Genomic DNA, 16493 nt, shown 5'->3' with positions numbered 1-16493 from the left:
AAATACAATGTTAAGAATAGAAATTGGTAAATTTCTGGAAATTGGCTACCAATTGATGCCATCTTGGGAGGATATATCTTTATAAAACTCCAAAAACTACTTCAAAGCTTTGCAGACAACAATGTGTCTGTCCTCTTACAAAATCAGAATCGTAGCGAATTCCAAACAAAAATCAGAAGTCAGTCCGGGCACTTCCAAAATTTACCCGAAATGCGATCCTAATGATGATGCAGTTTTGCCTTTGAAATCCTTCTATGAGCCTTGGGTACAGAAGAGGAAAGAAGAAAAAAAACATCGGTTGACATCTTGCCACCACATGCTTGTTCAATGGATGCAGCGAACGGGGAAATCCACAGCCAATACTCCCATGGCTGGACATACGACCCAAAAGGTCACTGCAGGTACCTCAGGCAGCTGAGAGGACCCGCAGCTATTGCAAGAAGATGCAACCGAACCAAAAGGAAGAGGAAAATTCTCCCATGCCCCTAGCCATCCCTAGGCCTCCCTGTGTGTCTAGTGAGGGAGGATGTGAGGATGAGGATGAAATAAACCAATCCCATCCCATAAATAACGAGCCCAAAAGGTACCCAAACAAAAACAAAAGCCAGGATTAAGAAAAAGTACGTGTACGCACCCGGCCCGCAGTTTCCAAACGGGTCCAATCTCTAAAGTGTTGCCAGAGAGGACTCCTTTTAGTTGCTACCTGTGGAAAGCCATTAGGACGTTGGCCCGCAAATGCAACACACTATGAAATTACACTCCAAAGCCTTAAAGAGCATCATGAAACCCATTAGAAAATGGTCCAGAAATCAGTCTTCACAAGCGAAAAGAAACCTTCCTACACATTCACATTCCTTCCCACCTCGATCTCGGCCGCTCCAACCCAAACGTATCCTCTCTAAGGTCCGATCCGTTAAGTAGCGTTTAATGTGCCAAATGAAGCCTTACCTTTTTTACACGTTTCCTCCAAAAACACTCAGCTCAATTAATCACCTCCAGAGAGAGAGAGAGAGAGGTCGTAGAAGGGAAAGAACTTTTTGTTGCTGTGCAATGACACTACGGACGCGAAAAAATGCGTTTCACTTTATTCTTCTTTTTTTTTGCTGCAGCTAGGGGAAAATCTTGGCAAAATCTTCTCACAAACTCACTTCCGACGTAACTTGGGGTGGGTAATTATTCTTTTTTTTGTGTAATGGAAGACGACCTCCAATATTCACTGTTTTACAAACACACACACACACACACACACATAGACAAGCACACAAAATTGGCAAAATCACTTTTCACTCCGTTTTCGATCGTTTAACATTCACAAAGATCAAGTTGAGGATGTTGATGATGATGATTGCACTCTGTGGGAGGAAAGCGGGAAATCAACAAAAAAACGGCAAAAAAATGCAATTATTATTTACACTGAAAGACAAACTACACTTTGAAAAAAAAAGAAAGAAATTTACAAAACACTCAACAAATGCCACCGCGTGTAACCCTTTATTACGCGCGTAATTTCAAACGTATTTCATCAATGTTGTTATGCGTTTTTGTTTTCATCTTCTTTGATTGCTTGACGCTTACTACTACTACTACACACACAAACACACACACACTTAATTTTTTTTCTGTGGCACTATTTTTGGTCAATATTGCACCCACTTTTCCGGCCGGGCCCGGGCGCAATTACGGCCGGGGCGCAAAGAGCAGGAAAATGGCTCCATTACTTTTGCGTCGACGCGAAATCGATGATCACTTGGATCGAACGAAGGAAGGCAGAAAAAAAGCAAAGCAACCGGAGCACCGGTGAAGATGACGCTCGCCTACACACAACCATTTTCCATCCAGCATGCCAACACTTTTCTTTCACTTTTTCCCCCTTTTTCGCTCGACATCAATTGGATTTTGTTTGCATGTGCGGTTTTTTCCTTCTGCTTGTTCAATCTGCACATGCACATTTCGGTTGCTCTGCATTCGAAGAGGGTGATGGTTGGAAGAGAAAAGCAGCAATTTTGACAATCGGTAGGAAAACGCATTTCCAAAAAAAAAAAAACATTAGCCAACCGTTTTTCGATCCCGCCCGTCCTGGGAGCTGGAAAGGGGTTGCGGTGGGCCAATGGGGGTGGCACTGGCAGTGAAATTTTGGCACGCACCCCCCCACCCGAGGAGGCCGATAATGAGCGACAATTGTTGCGATCAAAGTAAACAGTGCGAGAAACCTCTGTACGCACACACACACACATAAACACACTCTTCGGCCAAAACACGATGACGTCGAAATTGCACCAGTCGAATTATTAAACGTTTTTTTTCTTGCATGCGTATTTCACCGCTTTTCTTGCTGGTTTGGTATAGAAATGTTGGCTTTGTTTTTCTTTTTGCTTTTTTCGCAACTCACTCAAAGACACTCCAAAAAAATTGGGGGACACACACACAAAAGCAATGAACTCGCAGTAAACACACTACAAAAGAGCACTACTCCGCTTTTTTCGCCTACACCTTGCAGTAGCAACCGCCTGTTGCTATGGTGACGATGGTACGCAATTAAACGATAATAATCCAACTAACCGATTCGAATTCACTCCATCCCAGATAAGCACACAACAGTCCGTACCACACTCACGATATCAGCGCAAGCACTGTAAACTAATCGTTTTTCCGTAGTTTATTTCCCCTTATTTCGTTTCGTTTTAGTTTTGTGGGAAATTGTTTTTTGTTATGTATATATGCGCACTTCTCGGTCTATCGGAAGCCGTGCCGGTACGAAACCGTTTCGACGGGAACCGATCTCCAGAGGCTCCGGAGCAACGCAGCACACACAGCACACACAGCACACAACTTCCCGGACGAGAGGTTGGAAACGGAATGGTTGCGCTCGTTCGTTCGTTTGAACGCGGCGGCCGCTGCTTTGAGGGCTAGAGCACAGACCGACCCGAAGCGTGGCCGAAGCGGTGTGTGGTGCAGCATAAGCTGAGAGGATGCTTCAATCTCGTACCCGCATGGCCGCGTGCGTCTGCTGCTTTGCTGCGGAAGACAGTTGGAAATTGCGCGAGCTATGCGCTACACTGAGTGAAGTGCAAATAATGCAACAATTTAAAAAAAACTGAATTCTTCTATGCACGAAATGGATAAATGATTATACAATTTTGACTAAATAATTAACAATTTAAGTTAGTAAAGCCTCTATATAATTGAAAAGAGCATAATGTTTTCTCATTTGATATAAGCTCGTAAAATTCTATAAAACTTTTAATTTAAGTTAAATAAAACATCCTCTGGACCTACAACAAAGATGCTACAACATGAAATTTGATTGCAAAAGCCCGTTTGTACCTTCATGCGGGTTTGCTAAATTCAAATGGGGTTTGACACCTTTGCTCGAGAAGTGAGGAGAGGATAATATGAAGAGAATCATGAACTACTTTGATGAGAGTATGATCGAAACTCGATCTTTCTCTTCTTCTTGTGATTCCTAATGTTTCTGAGTCGATCCTTATCATTTTAAAATCCTTGCTGGATCATCTTATACCCGTTAATTTTGTTTGAATTTTATTAAATATTATTTTGGAGTTGATTAATAACTTAAGAGACATGAGTTCATATAACCAAGCAGATTGAGGAAGTGCCGACGTGACTTAAATCTAAATAAATGGTGAAATGAAATGTACTAATAATAAATTACCAGAACAAATGAGCTAAACAAAAAAAAAAATGCTGTGCCAATTATTTCCTTCTCCATCTCAGCTAATGCCACAAATGATGTCATTATTATTCACCAACACTCATGCCTTTTACACCCTTTTGCGACCGAAATTCCCGTTTTGCCTTTCATTAGCTCCGTCTCAAGAGGATGCTGCACCGTACCGAGTAGGATTGTACCGGAAGTGGCACACAGAAACGTGCTCTATCGTACGTTTAACGTACGTTTTATTGTTTCTTTTTTTCTTCCTTTCGTTGAAATGAGAGCGGTACGAACACGAGCATCTCGTGGATATGCATTAGGATATGCAAGTGTGTATCCTTTTTACAAAAAAAGTCACACATGCCGAAGGGAAGTGTTCGAAACGAAACAAAGGTTTAAATCCCACTGGGAAGAACAGGTGTGTGCGACATGTAGAGAGAGAGAGAGTTTGGAGTGAATTTCCATGCGGTTTTGTATTATTTCAGCGCAATGAAAATAGACAAGTCCTTCGACAAGCCCCGAACAAAAGCACGGCTGCAGGACGTGAACAATGTTACGAGGCCTTCGTGAATGGCGTTCAAGTGCAGTCAGTCTTTTTTCTTTTTTCTTTTATGCAAACTCTGGCACACATTTGTCCAGCTATGGCAGTATGTACCTTCTGCAATGATCGTATTTCAAACGGCGATATGTTTATTTAACCCATTAGCGACTGCACGCGAGACACAACTCTTTACGCCGAGATGCCGTTCTACCAAGATCCGAACAAAAAAGGGTTTTCTGTGATGATGAAATGTTCCATAAGGCGCAGGAAGTCTGGTCCGATTTGTTTGTCGAAACTGCCGAGTGCCGAGGATAACGTAAGGACAACGCATGGGAGTCCTGTTTGTTGATACTAGTAAATGTAAACATCTGTGTTTTATTTGATTTTGGTAGCAAGAGTTGCAGTTGGATTGTTTATTCCATGCTGCTAATGGAAAGCGGTAACGTTTTACGCAAAATGTGGTACGCTTGCAGTTAGTTTACGCAACACGCATACAATTTGAAATTTGAGTCTATTTTTTCATTTGAACAGGCATGTTTGGTGCAAACAGTGATGCTTCCAAACTGATCTGCTTCTTTCGCACTCGAACCAAAATTATCCCTTTTTGAATGATCTAGATCAGAATGTTTTATCTTCACATAAAATGAAAAGGTGGTTGGAATAGAAATTTAGACAATTTTGGTTTCGTAAAAGTAGAAGTAGTTCCGGTCTTATGGTACAGTCTTCAACTCGTACGACCAATCGGTTAAGGTTGTTGTGCCAAAGGAGAAGTCAAAACTTTTACTAAAGCAAAATCAGCAATTACTGCTAGGGTAACCCAAGCACCACAAATTAAGCTTAAACGACTGGAAAATTGAATATCCATAGAAAAAAAATGAAAGCTCCACAGCTTCATTGGTTTGATCAATAGATGGCGTATTACAACTCATCATTATATTGCTATCCTTTTCTTGCAATGTGTTTCGACAAGTTTCATCTTATCATGACCTATATAGCCTTATAACTTTCTGAGCAAAAATCTATATGAATGGTCGTGTGGTCAGACACGTGGGTATCAACACCAACGACCATTACTCAAATCTCATTTGCTTCAGTGCTGGTGGTTTCCGTTGGAGTTTAGTATTTAAACAATCGTATCGCCGTTCTAGTTCTAGCGATGCATAACTTCAATGCAAAACCATACAACAGTACAGAGGAAATGAGAAAGCTCTCCTCCAAGCGAGGAAGCTCAACTGGTTGGGTATCCCACAACCAGCATTTTTGCTATTTTTAGAATGCATGAGTCGTTTGCCGTCTGCTAAACGAAGTCTTTCTATATTCCGTTTAGGTAGAGTGCTTAAGTCGTTTAGAAGCCGTTTAGTGGTCGTTTAGTGGATTTGTGGCACTTGGGAAATTTCAAAAATTACACCTTTTCCTTTTACTCACCAGCCTAATCTCAGGAGAACCAAAAAGAGCTTTAAATTTTTTGGAAGATTTCTTTCAACTTGAGCCTATTTCTCTTCTATTCACCACAGAGTTGCGTATTATTAGAGTTGCGAAAATATGTTATCTTCCAAAAATCATCAAATATTACATTTCTGTGACGGAAAATGCGTGGTGCATCCAAGGGTTGATTTATGCTACGATATCAAGGTGCTCACAGATTCGACCGCACGGCTGTACTCACCTTGAATGGTTTGAATGAAACGTCAACCACCATGCTGCTGTCAATCTGGAAAGAGTTATCAAGTCCAATATACACGGTGCGTAGCATATATTTCTTCCGCTACCAAAAGTTATTTTCCTGTCGTTTTTTCAGCATTTTTGTGAGCGATAGAAATCACAAAGAGTTAAAAAATAAGTATGTTTTATTATTGTTATTACTTTCGCATCAATCAAACATTATTTAATACATTTGTGCTCAAAATTATCTACCCGTCGCATGCTCGCTTTACGTGTAGCCGCACCTTAACCAGCACAAGTGTCTTCCGCCCGCTGTCACAACAAAGCGATCAGCCCAGGGTAGGAAAAGAAACGGGATCGTGTCGTGCCGTTCGCCCGCGGATTAGCAGAAACGCGGGGTGGTGGCACAGGAAACAGGTTCTCGCCTCGGTACGGCGTGTGTGCTCTTCCCTTTTACCAGTCGAAATGTTGCGACGACATCGTCACACCTGCTAGAGGCCGAGCAGCAGCAGCAGCAGCATCATCATCAGCGGCAGCATCCCCACCGAGTCACATCCCAGCCCAGTGTCGCCTTCGTTCTTTGGATGCAAATGTAATTCTTTTACACATTCTTTTTCAACGGAGAATTGTGTGCGTGTATGAGTTGTGTGTTTTTTGCTGTGCGCGATCTGATGTTGTGAAGAACCCCCACACTCCGTCCATAGAGGTTACAACAGTGTTCCTTTCTTACACAATAGCGCGTGTGGCCTGTGTGTAGTGCCAAAGGGTGCAAAAGTCAAGCAGATAGTGTACACGTGCGTGTTTTTTTTCTGCTTGCGTGGTGTTCCTCGTGTCTGTGTGTGTGTGCCCTCACCAGGTGAATGTGTGCCCGTTCTGATGACGTTACAGATCTTGCGGAAATACCACCGACGATGATCCCCGGTGGTTGTGGTGGTGCTCCATTGGTGGCCGTGAACCGTGTGTGATTGTAAAGGTTCTCCTTCTAGCCGCACACATCTCAGCAGGCGTTCCGTGTTGTTCCCGTTAGAACAGTTGCCACATACACACACGCGCGCACACAGAGCTATTTCGTTGCTCGAGGCAACCCCCGTTCCCCGAAGTGTGCGATCAACAACGAAGAGGAAGAAACAAAAATACGGTAGCAACAGCAGCCAACCCAGACGGGTGAAAGGAACCCATCCACACCCCACCCCACCCGGCGCCAGCCGTGTAAGGAAGGTAAATGTCATCCGGTAAAGGGAAGGGCGGTCGGCAGGTCCTTAAATTGCTCCAATTTTTTTTTTTGCGCGATCTCCATTCACCTCCCATTCACTTGACGCGCCACGCTCACGGCGCAGCATTCCGGGTGAGGTGAGTGTGAGATGAAGCTGAGAACAAGATCGTGACATTTGACCTATCATCTCCTCCCCCCCCCCCAATTGCTCTGGCCTGTGTGACTGGTGCATTGAAGCAAAGAGAATGTCAGCGTTGTAAAGGTAACAACCCCCTGGGAGGGAATGTTCAGAAAGGGGTGGGGCGGCTGAGAGGGCTAAATTGCTTGCGTAATTGTTAGCGGGATTGTTTTTCTTATTCTCTGTTCTAGTGGAATGCAACCCTTTGCTACCTGAGAGACAACTTCATTCTGTTCCGGCCCTTGCCCGTCACTATGGTTCCCCCTTTTGGGGATGGAGAGATGATCGATTGATCGGTCTCTCCGCTTGCTCCACCCAACCGGGACCGTTTACTGCCCCAATCAAACACACACAGCCAGAAACGCCAATCTCTTTATTGTTGACGATCGAGCATCAGCATTTTCATTTAAAGAAAAAAACACACCCTCCGGCCACAAGAACCGGGTAGGGGTAGCCATCAGGGTGTGGAAAGGTGAAAAATCGTTTCACCTTTATAGTCTTGCTGGGCAGCTTCACCGTATCAAATGTCCCCAATGCTATGTGTGTTTGTGTTGGTCCACAACGCTCCACATACTCGAACAACCTCACCCCCCCCCCGATCAGTCAATGTAAATAGACGACAGCGGTGTGGATCGTACCCCGTTTTTAATATGCTACACCCGTCGTCAGCGGCTTCATCGTCGCCTACTTCGTCTTTGCGCTCTTCTCAAACGTCTTCTTTACACAAAGCGCACAACAAAGCAGGCGCGCCCGACCGCTTTGAGACAAAACCCCTCGTGGATTATTGGCTGGCTGCGCGGGCTAGGGCTAAAGTGTGTGTCCGAAGTGGCCGGTCCTGCCAGTCGACCTTTTCCACAATTGGCACGAAGACACACACACACAGCGAGATTATAATGCTGATCTGAAAGTGTCTCGTTTGGTGGACGTTTTTTGTTGTCCTCCGCGCTTCCTTGTCTCTCGGGCGAACGAACGAACGGGTTCTCTCGCGGATGCCTTTTGCCCCCTCCTCTACCACACACCTGACCAGCAAGAGAGAGAGACAGGGGGAAAAAAGGGCACCAGAAATACACGCGGAACAACGCCGTAAGACACACACACAAACCAAAAACGAATAAAAACTGGGCGGTGAATGTTGGCCTCCGCGAGGTGAATGTCACCCAAACCCGATCCAGGACCGTGAAGGTTTTTGCACAGGCTCGGTCGGTCGCCGAGTGCCGCCTGTGTGTTTGGGTTGCGGGGTGATTGTTTGTGCGATTTTTTTTACGCAAGCTGTTGCGTGAAACGGCGCGCGAATGGGATTGTTTTTTGAGGCTCCTTATTGATCCTCAAAGGGGAAAAAGGAATATTAAAAATAACGGGAAAGGAAAACATCCAAACAGATTGTATGTTTAAAAGCGTCTTAAATATTAAACAGTTATTTGAAACTGCTTCCTAGCGAAGATATAAAGACCCTGCTAAACAACACATGTATGTCCAAGCGACGGGAATTGAACCGAATTTAGTCTTGTAGTATCTCGTGCATTTACCCATAGGCCACCGGGCTGCTTCACATTCTGACCGATTTTTGGCCTATAAGAAGTTCAACATAGTCACGTAAAGCTTGCTAACCGTTTATGATGCTAAATCATACTAAATCACACACAAATTTCGTCGAGTCAATGAAGAAGAGAAAGAAGCATTTCGATATGACAAAAAAATTGTCTACAAACCTTGATGTACGTATGGTTTCTAATCAGAAGATACAAATAAGCACTTTAAGAGCTTTGTGATCAAGCCCACAATCAATCAAGCTGAAGATCAAGCTTAATGGGTAGGCAAATAAGCAAATCTTCCTTATTAGGATTGTAACCGATCCGTCAGTATACTCTTATTATTTGTGTAATGAGACCGGAGGTCATGTGCCCGTCAATGATGCTTGCTTCAACGATCAATGAAGCGCAATACGCATTGTCCTTCGCTTGTTTAAAAGAGAGGATGTCGAAAATGGCACATCTTTGTGCTACAGATTAGTCTAAAATCGATGATTGAATTAGGAAATTAAGTGGAAATCATTATTTTATGTAGAGAAAAGGCCTTAAATTGGAACATATTCAATTTATTAGGTAGTTCTTTGTTAGAATTGGGGAGCTTTCTAACAATAATTATTTTGTATTTAATTATTTTTGTAGGCAATGTTAATTGATTGATTGAAGGGCACTTTTCAATGTGCCGATGTGCACAACCCAATGATTTATTAAAACTGTTCATCTGCTAGCCAATTTCTCTGTTTATTCATGTACCCTTATACTTTCTTGTACCTTTCTTTGATAATTTTCTCACAAATTACCGAATTGAAATGATTATCGTTTATGAAATTACAATATTCCAATCCTCCCAATTCCATCCCATTCCAATGCTCTTTCTCCTTCTCTACAAGCGATTAATTTGTAACGGCATAATACTACAGCCCCGCGCGTGTGTGTGTGTGTATGTGTATTTGTCTCACACTCTCCACGCAGCGTAGAAATTAAAACTAGATCGTCGAGGAAAAAGTGACTTCGTAGGCAACTTGTTTTTTTACCTTCCTCTCTTTCTCTCTTTCTCCTGCATTTCTTCGAGCACTTCCACCTGTTGTGTGTGTGTGTGTGTGTGCGGGGTGGTGATGGCGCGCGCTGGTGGTGGTAGTCCTTTTTTGAGATGGATCGGTGCTGATCGGTGCTACTGCGTCACCGTTGAGAGCACCTTGCACCGCTGCCAGGGCGGTTTACGGGGAAACCGGCGGGAAGAACTATGACGAGGCGTAACGGTGACCATAATGAACAGCAGGCGCGCTGAGAAGCCGCGAGAAAAAGGGCGCTTATACACACACACACAGTGGAGGGAAGGTAGTGAAAGAGGCGAACAATCTCGCCTCCTCTCTTTCCCGTGTCGAGTGCGCGCGTGTGTAAAGTTCAATGAAATCTATCAAAACGGGCTGCTTCCCTCCAATCTCTTCTCGCTGCTGCCTGCCTGTTTCTCCTGCACCACCTTCAAGAAGGGGGGTTTGAGTGACCATCGGTCGATGTCCGCAAAACCACCCGGCGGTACCCCGTCCTCAGACCGCGGCGGCCCCTTTTCGAGATTGGACGTCCGTTTTGTGTGTTGGTGTCTTGGGCTTGGGCTTGGGCCCCCCATCCGTCGTTCGGGAAGAAGGTGAAAGGTGTGCGTGGGGTAAGGGTAAGGCTAATGAAGAGGAGGACAGGAGCGAGAGAGCATCGTGTTTGTATGTATCGTAGCAGGCCGGGAATTTGTTACAGTGCGGTGCACTATGCGTGTGTGTGTTGTGTGTGCGGGAAACCGTGATGTGTTATTGATCTCGTGTGATAAGATTGATCAGCAGTAAGGTTGACCGTTGTTTGTAATTAATTTGCCTATTAAAAGTTTTGACAAGTAGTACTTCTCTTACAGGGTTTCAATCTTGCTAGCTCAACAGCTTAAGATTAATTTTTGATCGTTAAAGTCTCATACTGCAACAGTGTCAAAGTGTTTGTCGAATGAAGGTCTAATAATGATACTTTGTATCGATATTATTGAAATGATTTTTGAGATTGAAAATCCTTTGAAATAAGTCTTATCCTCTAATAATGTCTTATCTTCTCTTCTATTTGGCTTAACGTCCTCAGCGGACCACGCCGACCTATACAGGCTTTCTACGAGAATTAATTCAACGGGGGGACGGTCCATTCTAGGTTTTGAACCCATGACGGGCATGTTATTGAGTCGTTCGAGTTGACGACTGTACCACGGGAGACCGCCCAACCTAAAGTCATTTATAAACTTCATATTTTAACCAATATTCAGACTTTGAGGCTTCATGGATAGTTCCTTGGACCACTTTTTGGAACCAATTTCTTCATAGATACAACATATTTCTAACGATTGACCTTGAAAAATCCTTCCTCCTTCAAAAGATTGTTGATCCCTTGCTGTAAGGAAAATCAAAAAATTAGCAGCTATCAATAAACTTCACAAAATTTTTGGCAAAACGCTTGCCATTCCAAAATTCCTGTTAAATTGCACGAATGATGATGATGGAGCAGCAGCCACCACCCGCGAAAGCAATTGACCGTATCGCATCAATTTCCGATGCAATAATCTCGCGCCAGGCCGAGGGAGGGTGGTTGAGGGTGCGGGGAAGGGGTGGAGGGGACTCCAGAAGTTCGAGAATTACCCTCAAAAGCAATAAACGCAAAACGGCGATGCGTGGCGAATGCAGGTGTGATGCATACGAATGCAACCCTTTGCGCGCGCTGGTGTTCGCGTCTCACTAACCTTCGTGCTGAGATTGCGGAGCAATAGAAACCACCCCTGGAGTAGAAGCAGAAGCAATCGAAACGGAGTAGATGGCAAAATGGTGGCAAAACGGGGCATCGGGAACCACAGAGAAGCATCCCTACAAATTACGAGCTAAAGGGGGAGGAGATGAACGGTAGCAGCAGATGATGTGCGCGGGGTTGTTGGTGAGATGCACCCGCTGTGTGAGGCAGCCAGCCACGACCGAGCCACTGAGGGATTGAAGGGTGGGGGGGTAGCACAATCAACCATCCAGAAGTAATGTTAGATCGCGGAAGAAGAAGGAGAGCGTAAAGAGTATCGCGAGAGAGAGAGAGAGAGCGAGCAAGGGAAATCAACGCAAGAAGCGCGTCCAGAGCTTTGACCTCTGGAGTGTGGTGTGGCAAGCGCGAAGAGCTGCTGCTGGATAGAACATCAAGTTTACCCACCGGGGAAGAAGGTTCGCTACTGCTACTGCTGCTGCACAACAAGAAGATGATCATGATCGTGTTGATGATGTAACGTTCGCTCGATTGCAAGGGTTAGTTCCGAGTTTCGTAGTCGGAGGGCTGGAATTTCTGAGCACGGGAGGCACTCTCTTGCACGTCTGCTGCGCCTTGTGCTCTCCGCTCCACGGTTACGGCGCGAAAAGGTATCGAAGGGTAGCGTGGCAGTAGCAATCATTTCCATTAGGTACCGTGTACCGTACGGACAGTTTTATTTTTTTTTGTGCTCTCTCGCTAGACCTTTGTGGCGGAACAGGTGAATGCGCGGGCGGCTTTGGTGGGTGGGTGTTGGAGTTGGAAAGTCGATCACGATCACCACACAACAGACACGTTGACTAGTGTGCAGTGGGTGACTAGAAGCATTCGAGCTGTTTGCATTTTCCTGTTCCAATTTCGAATTCCAGATTCCAGCAGGAATAATGGAGCTTAAGGGATTAAGGTTGCTTAAAATCCTTATAAGAAGGTTGTATTTGGCACAATGTTGATGTTCGCTTGTTTTGTTTCCACAGGTTATGAAGCTGGAGGGTGGCAGCATCCATCTGCAGCAGCAGCTCACCGGTGGCGGCAATCTTCATCCCCTGCACGACGACAAAAGCTACCAATCGTCCTTGTCCAGCCAGTCCGCCCAGCACCATCAGCACCAGCTCCAGCACGGCAGCATGAGCATCGAGCTCTGTCTGGTGTGTGGCGATCGGGCCTCCGGTCGCCACTATGGCGCGATCAGCTGCGAGGGCTGCAAGGGCTTCTTCAAGCGGTCGATCCGCAAACAGCTCGGCTACCAGTGCCGCGGCTCGATGAACTGCGAGGTGACGAAGCACCACCGGAACCGGTGCCAGTACTGCCGGCTGCAAAAGTGTCTCGCCTGTGGCATGCGCAGCGATTGTAAGTATTTGGGCTGGCTCTGAGAAAGAGAAGGGAGTGAAAGAGAGTGAAAAGGACTAAGGTTACGATTTTTAACCGACCCGTTCCGCGGCTTTTTGGTTTTGCAGCGGTCCAGCACGAGCGGAAACCGATCATCGACAAGAAGGATGGCCAGTCGGGCCCGAACCCGAACAGCAAGTACAATCCGCACCGGAACAAAGAGTACCACCAGCAGCATCACGGTCTGAGCAAGGGCGGTGAAGCGAAGGGGGCAGGTGCAGGCAGTGGAGCGTCCACATCCGTTTCTTCCGCGGCGGCCGCTGCCTCCTTATTCAACTATCTGCCCGGGTTCAGTTTGGCCGACTTTACGGCAAACCTTAGCAAGCGCACGCTGGGCGAGAAATCGCTCGCAAGGGATGCGGAGCGATCTGCCACTTCCGGTTCGGTTGGGCATCAATTTTCCCCCGGCAGTGGTGGTGGTGGTGGTGGTGGTTCGAGTGTATCGGCTAGCGGAATGCCCGGCAGCCCGTTCGGTAGCTTGCAGTCGCTGAAGACGGAAGTGCCGGATCGGCAGTCGGCGTCGGAGCTGGGCGGTGTGTCGACGAGTGCGGCCGATTCGATTGCCGCGTTGATTGGGCTGAATACGACGGCAGCCGTTGCGGCGGTGGCCATGTCCAGTGCAACGCTCGGCGGTACGACGCCGAGTGCGGCTGCAGCGGCCGCTGCCGCAGCTTCTCTGCTTGCCGCCGACACAACGGTCGATGGAAGTGGCGTTGGCGATGGCAGCGGTGGTGGTGGTGCAGCGCTGCGCGGTAGTGCCTCGAATGCATCGTCCGCACACTACGCGTCGCTGGCGATGGACACCGGTGACGCTTCGCTGGACAAATCGTTGCTGTGCAGCTCGCTCGAGTTCATCCAGAGCATGGAGCAGGAGCTGAACAGCAGCCTGAACAACAACAACAGCTTCGGCATCAAGGCGGAGCTGAACAATGGCAGCGGCGGCGAGGAGGTGTGCATCGAGTACGATTACGGCGGCATCGGGCGGGGCGAGATGGCACTGACCGAGGCGTGCGTCCAGTTCGACATCCAGGTGCCGACCGTGCTGCCGAGCTATCTGAGTGTGCACTACGTGTGCGAGACCGGCTCGCGGCTGCTGTTCGCGACAGTACACTGGATGAAGAAGAATCACGTCTTCCAGATGCTTGGGTGAGTGTTAAAAGTGGCTTTAAAGTGAGAAAGAAGCAGTAAATAATCATGATGGCTTTTAGCGATGGCTTCCAGGGCGAGCTGGTGCGACAGGTGTGGCCGGAGCTGTTTATGATCGGGCTGGCTCAGAGCAGTGGGCAGCTGTCGTTCAACACGATCATGCTGGCACTGATCCAGTACATGAAGTCGGCCATCCTGAACAAAAAGCACAGTGCCGACGTCATCAACTACCTGAAGAAGTACATCCTGCTCATACAGGAGTTTGTGAACGATCTGCAGAAGCTGAATCTTACCGACCATGAGTACGCTTACCTGCGATTGCTGTCGATTTTCAATCCAGGTGCGTGTAGAAGGACAATTTGCTTGAAACAGTCCATTATTTACAGTATGTTTGCTCTCCCTCTCCTCCCAGATAATGTGCTGCAGGACAAGGAAAAGAATCAACATCTCGTGAAGCTGCAGGATCTCGTGCTGGCCGAATTCCGCGACTACTATCGCGACCGACACGCGCGCCTGGTGAGTAGCGAGAGTGAGGAAAATTTGCGCGCCAACGAGGAGGACGATAATGAGGACGACGAGGAGGACGATTACTACGAGCGTAGTCAGCAACCTCCTCGCCATCGTCATCGATCGCAGCAGCATCAGCAGCAGCAGCAGCACCGACAACAGCGCGCCGGCGACCGGGAGCAAGGTGAACAGCGGTTGGTGAAGCTGCTGCTAAAGCTGCCGACACTGCGAGCGCTCAACTCGAAGCGCGATCTGGAGGATCTGTTCTTCAGCAATCTGATCGGCCAGGTGCAGATCGACAGCGTGCTGACGTACGTGATCCAGACGAACGATGGGGCCATTTCCTTCTCGAATATGGTGCACCCGGTCGGCGGCAATGGCAATAACGGTGGCGGTGGCGGCAGCAGCAATAATAATGGTATCCCGACGGCAATGGATAGTGACGAGTAGAGGGGACGACACGACCAGTGTGTGCGCGTACCAAAACGAGACTGATAGACGAGGTTTGGGGGGTGGGTCCGCTCTTCCAAAGCCCCTCGCCGGTAGTGCATTCAAAATGTGTCCAAATGCCTTAACAAAACGAGACGAATCGGCGGCTTAAGTGGCTGGATAGGGGATAGGAAAGTGACTCTTCCGCATCCCCTCTCATCTCGAGCGAGTGTTAGTCGTGTAGGGTGTGTTGTTTAGGCGAGATAGTCTATTTTAAACCCGTGCTTGTCTTTTAACGTGTTCCCAAGCGATCCTCCGCAAAGATGCACAAAGTGTGAGCCACTTAACGAAACCTTCCGCTAGTGAGAGTGAGTGCTTCCTTGTTCTTTTTTTTTAAACTCCTTGTTAAGCTGATTTCATTTTACACTAGCACACGGTAAATGTCGTTATAGCATGAGTATTAATTATTAGCTTTTCTTTTGCTTTGCTCTTTACAATAACAAAAGAATCGGTTTAGTTAAACGAATAAGTTAGTGTTTTGCGAACGATTGTCCAGTTTTCGTAGCGATAGATTTCGTAGCAGAAAATGCATGCAAAAGCAAAAGGTGCATTTCAATTTAACGAACATAACGTACCCCATGAATGATGTGTGTGCCCGCGTGTGTCCGAGTTGTAAGTGTAGAAGCCAAACGTTTCCACCAAGCAAAACCACTAACAAACACACACACACGTGTATCCGTACCTGAGACCTGCGAGAGAGAGAGGAGATATTGAGGCGAAAGGACGAAACAGCGATTCGTTGTTCGTTGCTTTCCGCGTGTAAATGGTATTTGAATTGTAGTGAACGCGAAACAAAATTATACACGATTACAGTGGCAAAGTGTCTCAACGAGGAGGGGGAGAGATGGGTTTTTCATAGTAAGAAGGAAAACACACAAACACACCGAGTGGCAATATTTAGATGTGTAAGCGATTTCATCAGGTTTTCGTCCCAGATTGGCATTGAACGGTGGTTCTGTTGTTCTTTTTTTGTCCAGGACAGCCACTACGTAGGTTATTTATACATAAACATATACTATACATACACACACAAGCAAAGGTATAACAAGTATTGCAAGTATTGCTGAATAGTTTGTAGAGCGTACCGGTTTAAGCATAAAACAAACAAACGCATAAGAATGCCTCCTTCATCTCTTGACACCTCACCGAACACCCTCACGACAATATTTGTCCCTCACTCCTTTTTTTCGAGAGGGGATTAAGATTAACATTAGAAAACCTACACACACACACAGGGGTAGACGTTAAGCAAGACAATATATGGAACCGAAATAAAACAATTTACTATTTGCAGATTTCATCAGAAAAATAACCATTCTTTCAACAACACAACATTCTTTCAGTTAGGAAGAGCATGATGACGATGC

At 46.4% G+C, this 16493-nt stretch overlaps 2 protein-coding genes across 5 annotated transcripts in view; one reads left to right on the top strand and one right to left on the bottom strand.

Annotated features, from left to right (window-relative positions):
• The window catches only part of LOC120901816, a 67347-nt gene extending 64486 nt beyond the window's left edge, over positions 1–2861 (bottom strand). Inside the window, exons 1-2 of one of the 2 annotated variants that reach the window (XM_040310110.1) lie at positions 2560–2861; positions 949–1352 (exon numbers count right to left, since the gene is read on the bottom strand). The gene's annotated coding sequence lies outside the window, so the exon portion shown is untranslated. The remainder of the gene's footprint in view (positions 1–948; positions 1353–2559) is intronic. The other variant, XM_040310109.1, reaches the window with a different exon arrangement.
• A 3331-nt stretch (positions 2862–6192) lies between these two features.
• Positions 6193–16438, top strand: LOC120903179 (nuclear hormone receptor HR78). Of its 3 annotated transcripts, none has more exons than XM_040312439.1 (5): positions 6193–6468; positions 12573–12945; positions 13053–14130; positions 14193–14470; positions 14543–16438. In XM_040312439.1, the coding sequence occupies exons 2-5, from the start codon at positions 12576–12578 to the stop codon at positions 15085–15087; spliced, it is 2271 nt and encodes a 756-aa protein (XP_040168373.1). In that variant the 5' UTR covers positions 6193–6468; positions 12573–12575; the 3' UTR covers positions 15088–16438. The 3 variants fall into 3 exon arrangements, with proteins under 3 accessions (XP_040168373.1, XP_040168371.1, XP_040168372.1); XM_040312437.1 differs by having other exon boundaries at positions 6193–7094; XM_040312438.1 differs by lacking the exon at positions 6193–6468 and adding an exon at positions 12347–12502.
• The last annotated feature ends 55 nt before the right edge of the window (positions 16439–16493 follow it).

Source organism: Anopheles arabiensis, chromosome 3 (assembly GCF_016920715.1).
Source record: "Anopheles arabiensis isolate DONGOLA chromosome 3, AaraD3, whole genome shotgun sequence".
NCBI classification, from domain to species: Eukaryota; Metazoa; Arthropoda; class Insecta; order Diptera; family Culicidae; genus Anopheles; species Anopheles arabiensis.
This window is presented reverse-complemented; position numbering and strand designations above follow the sequence as displayed.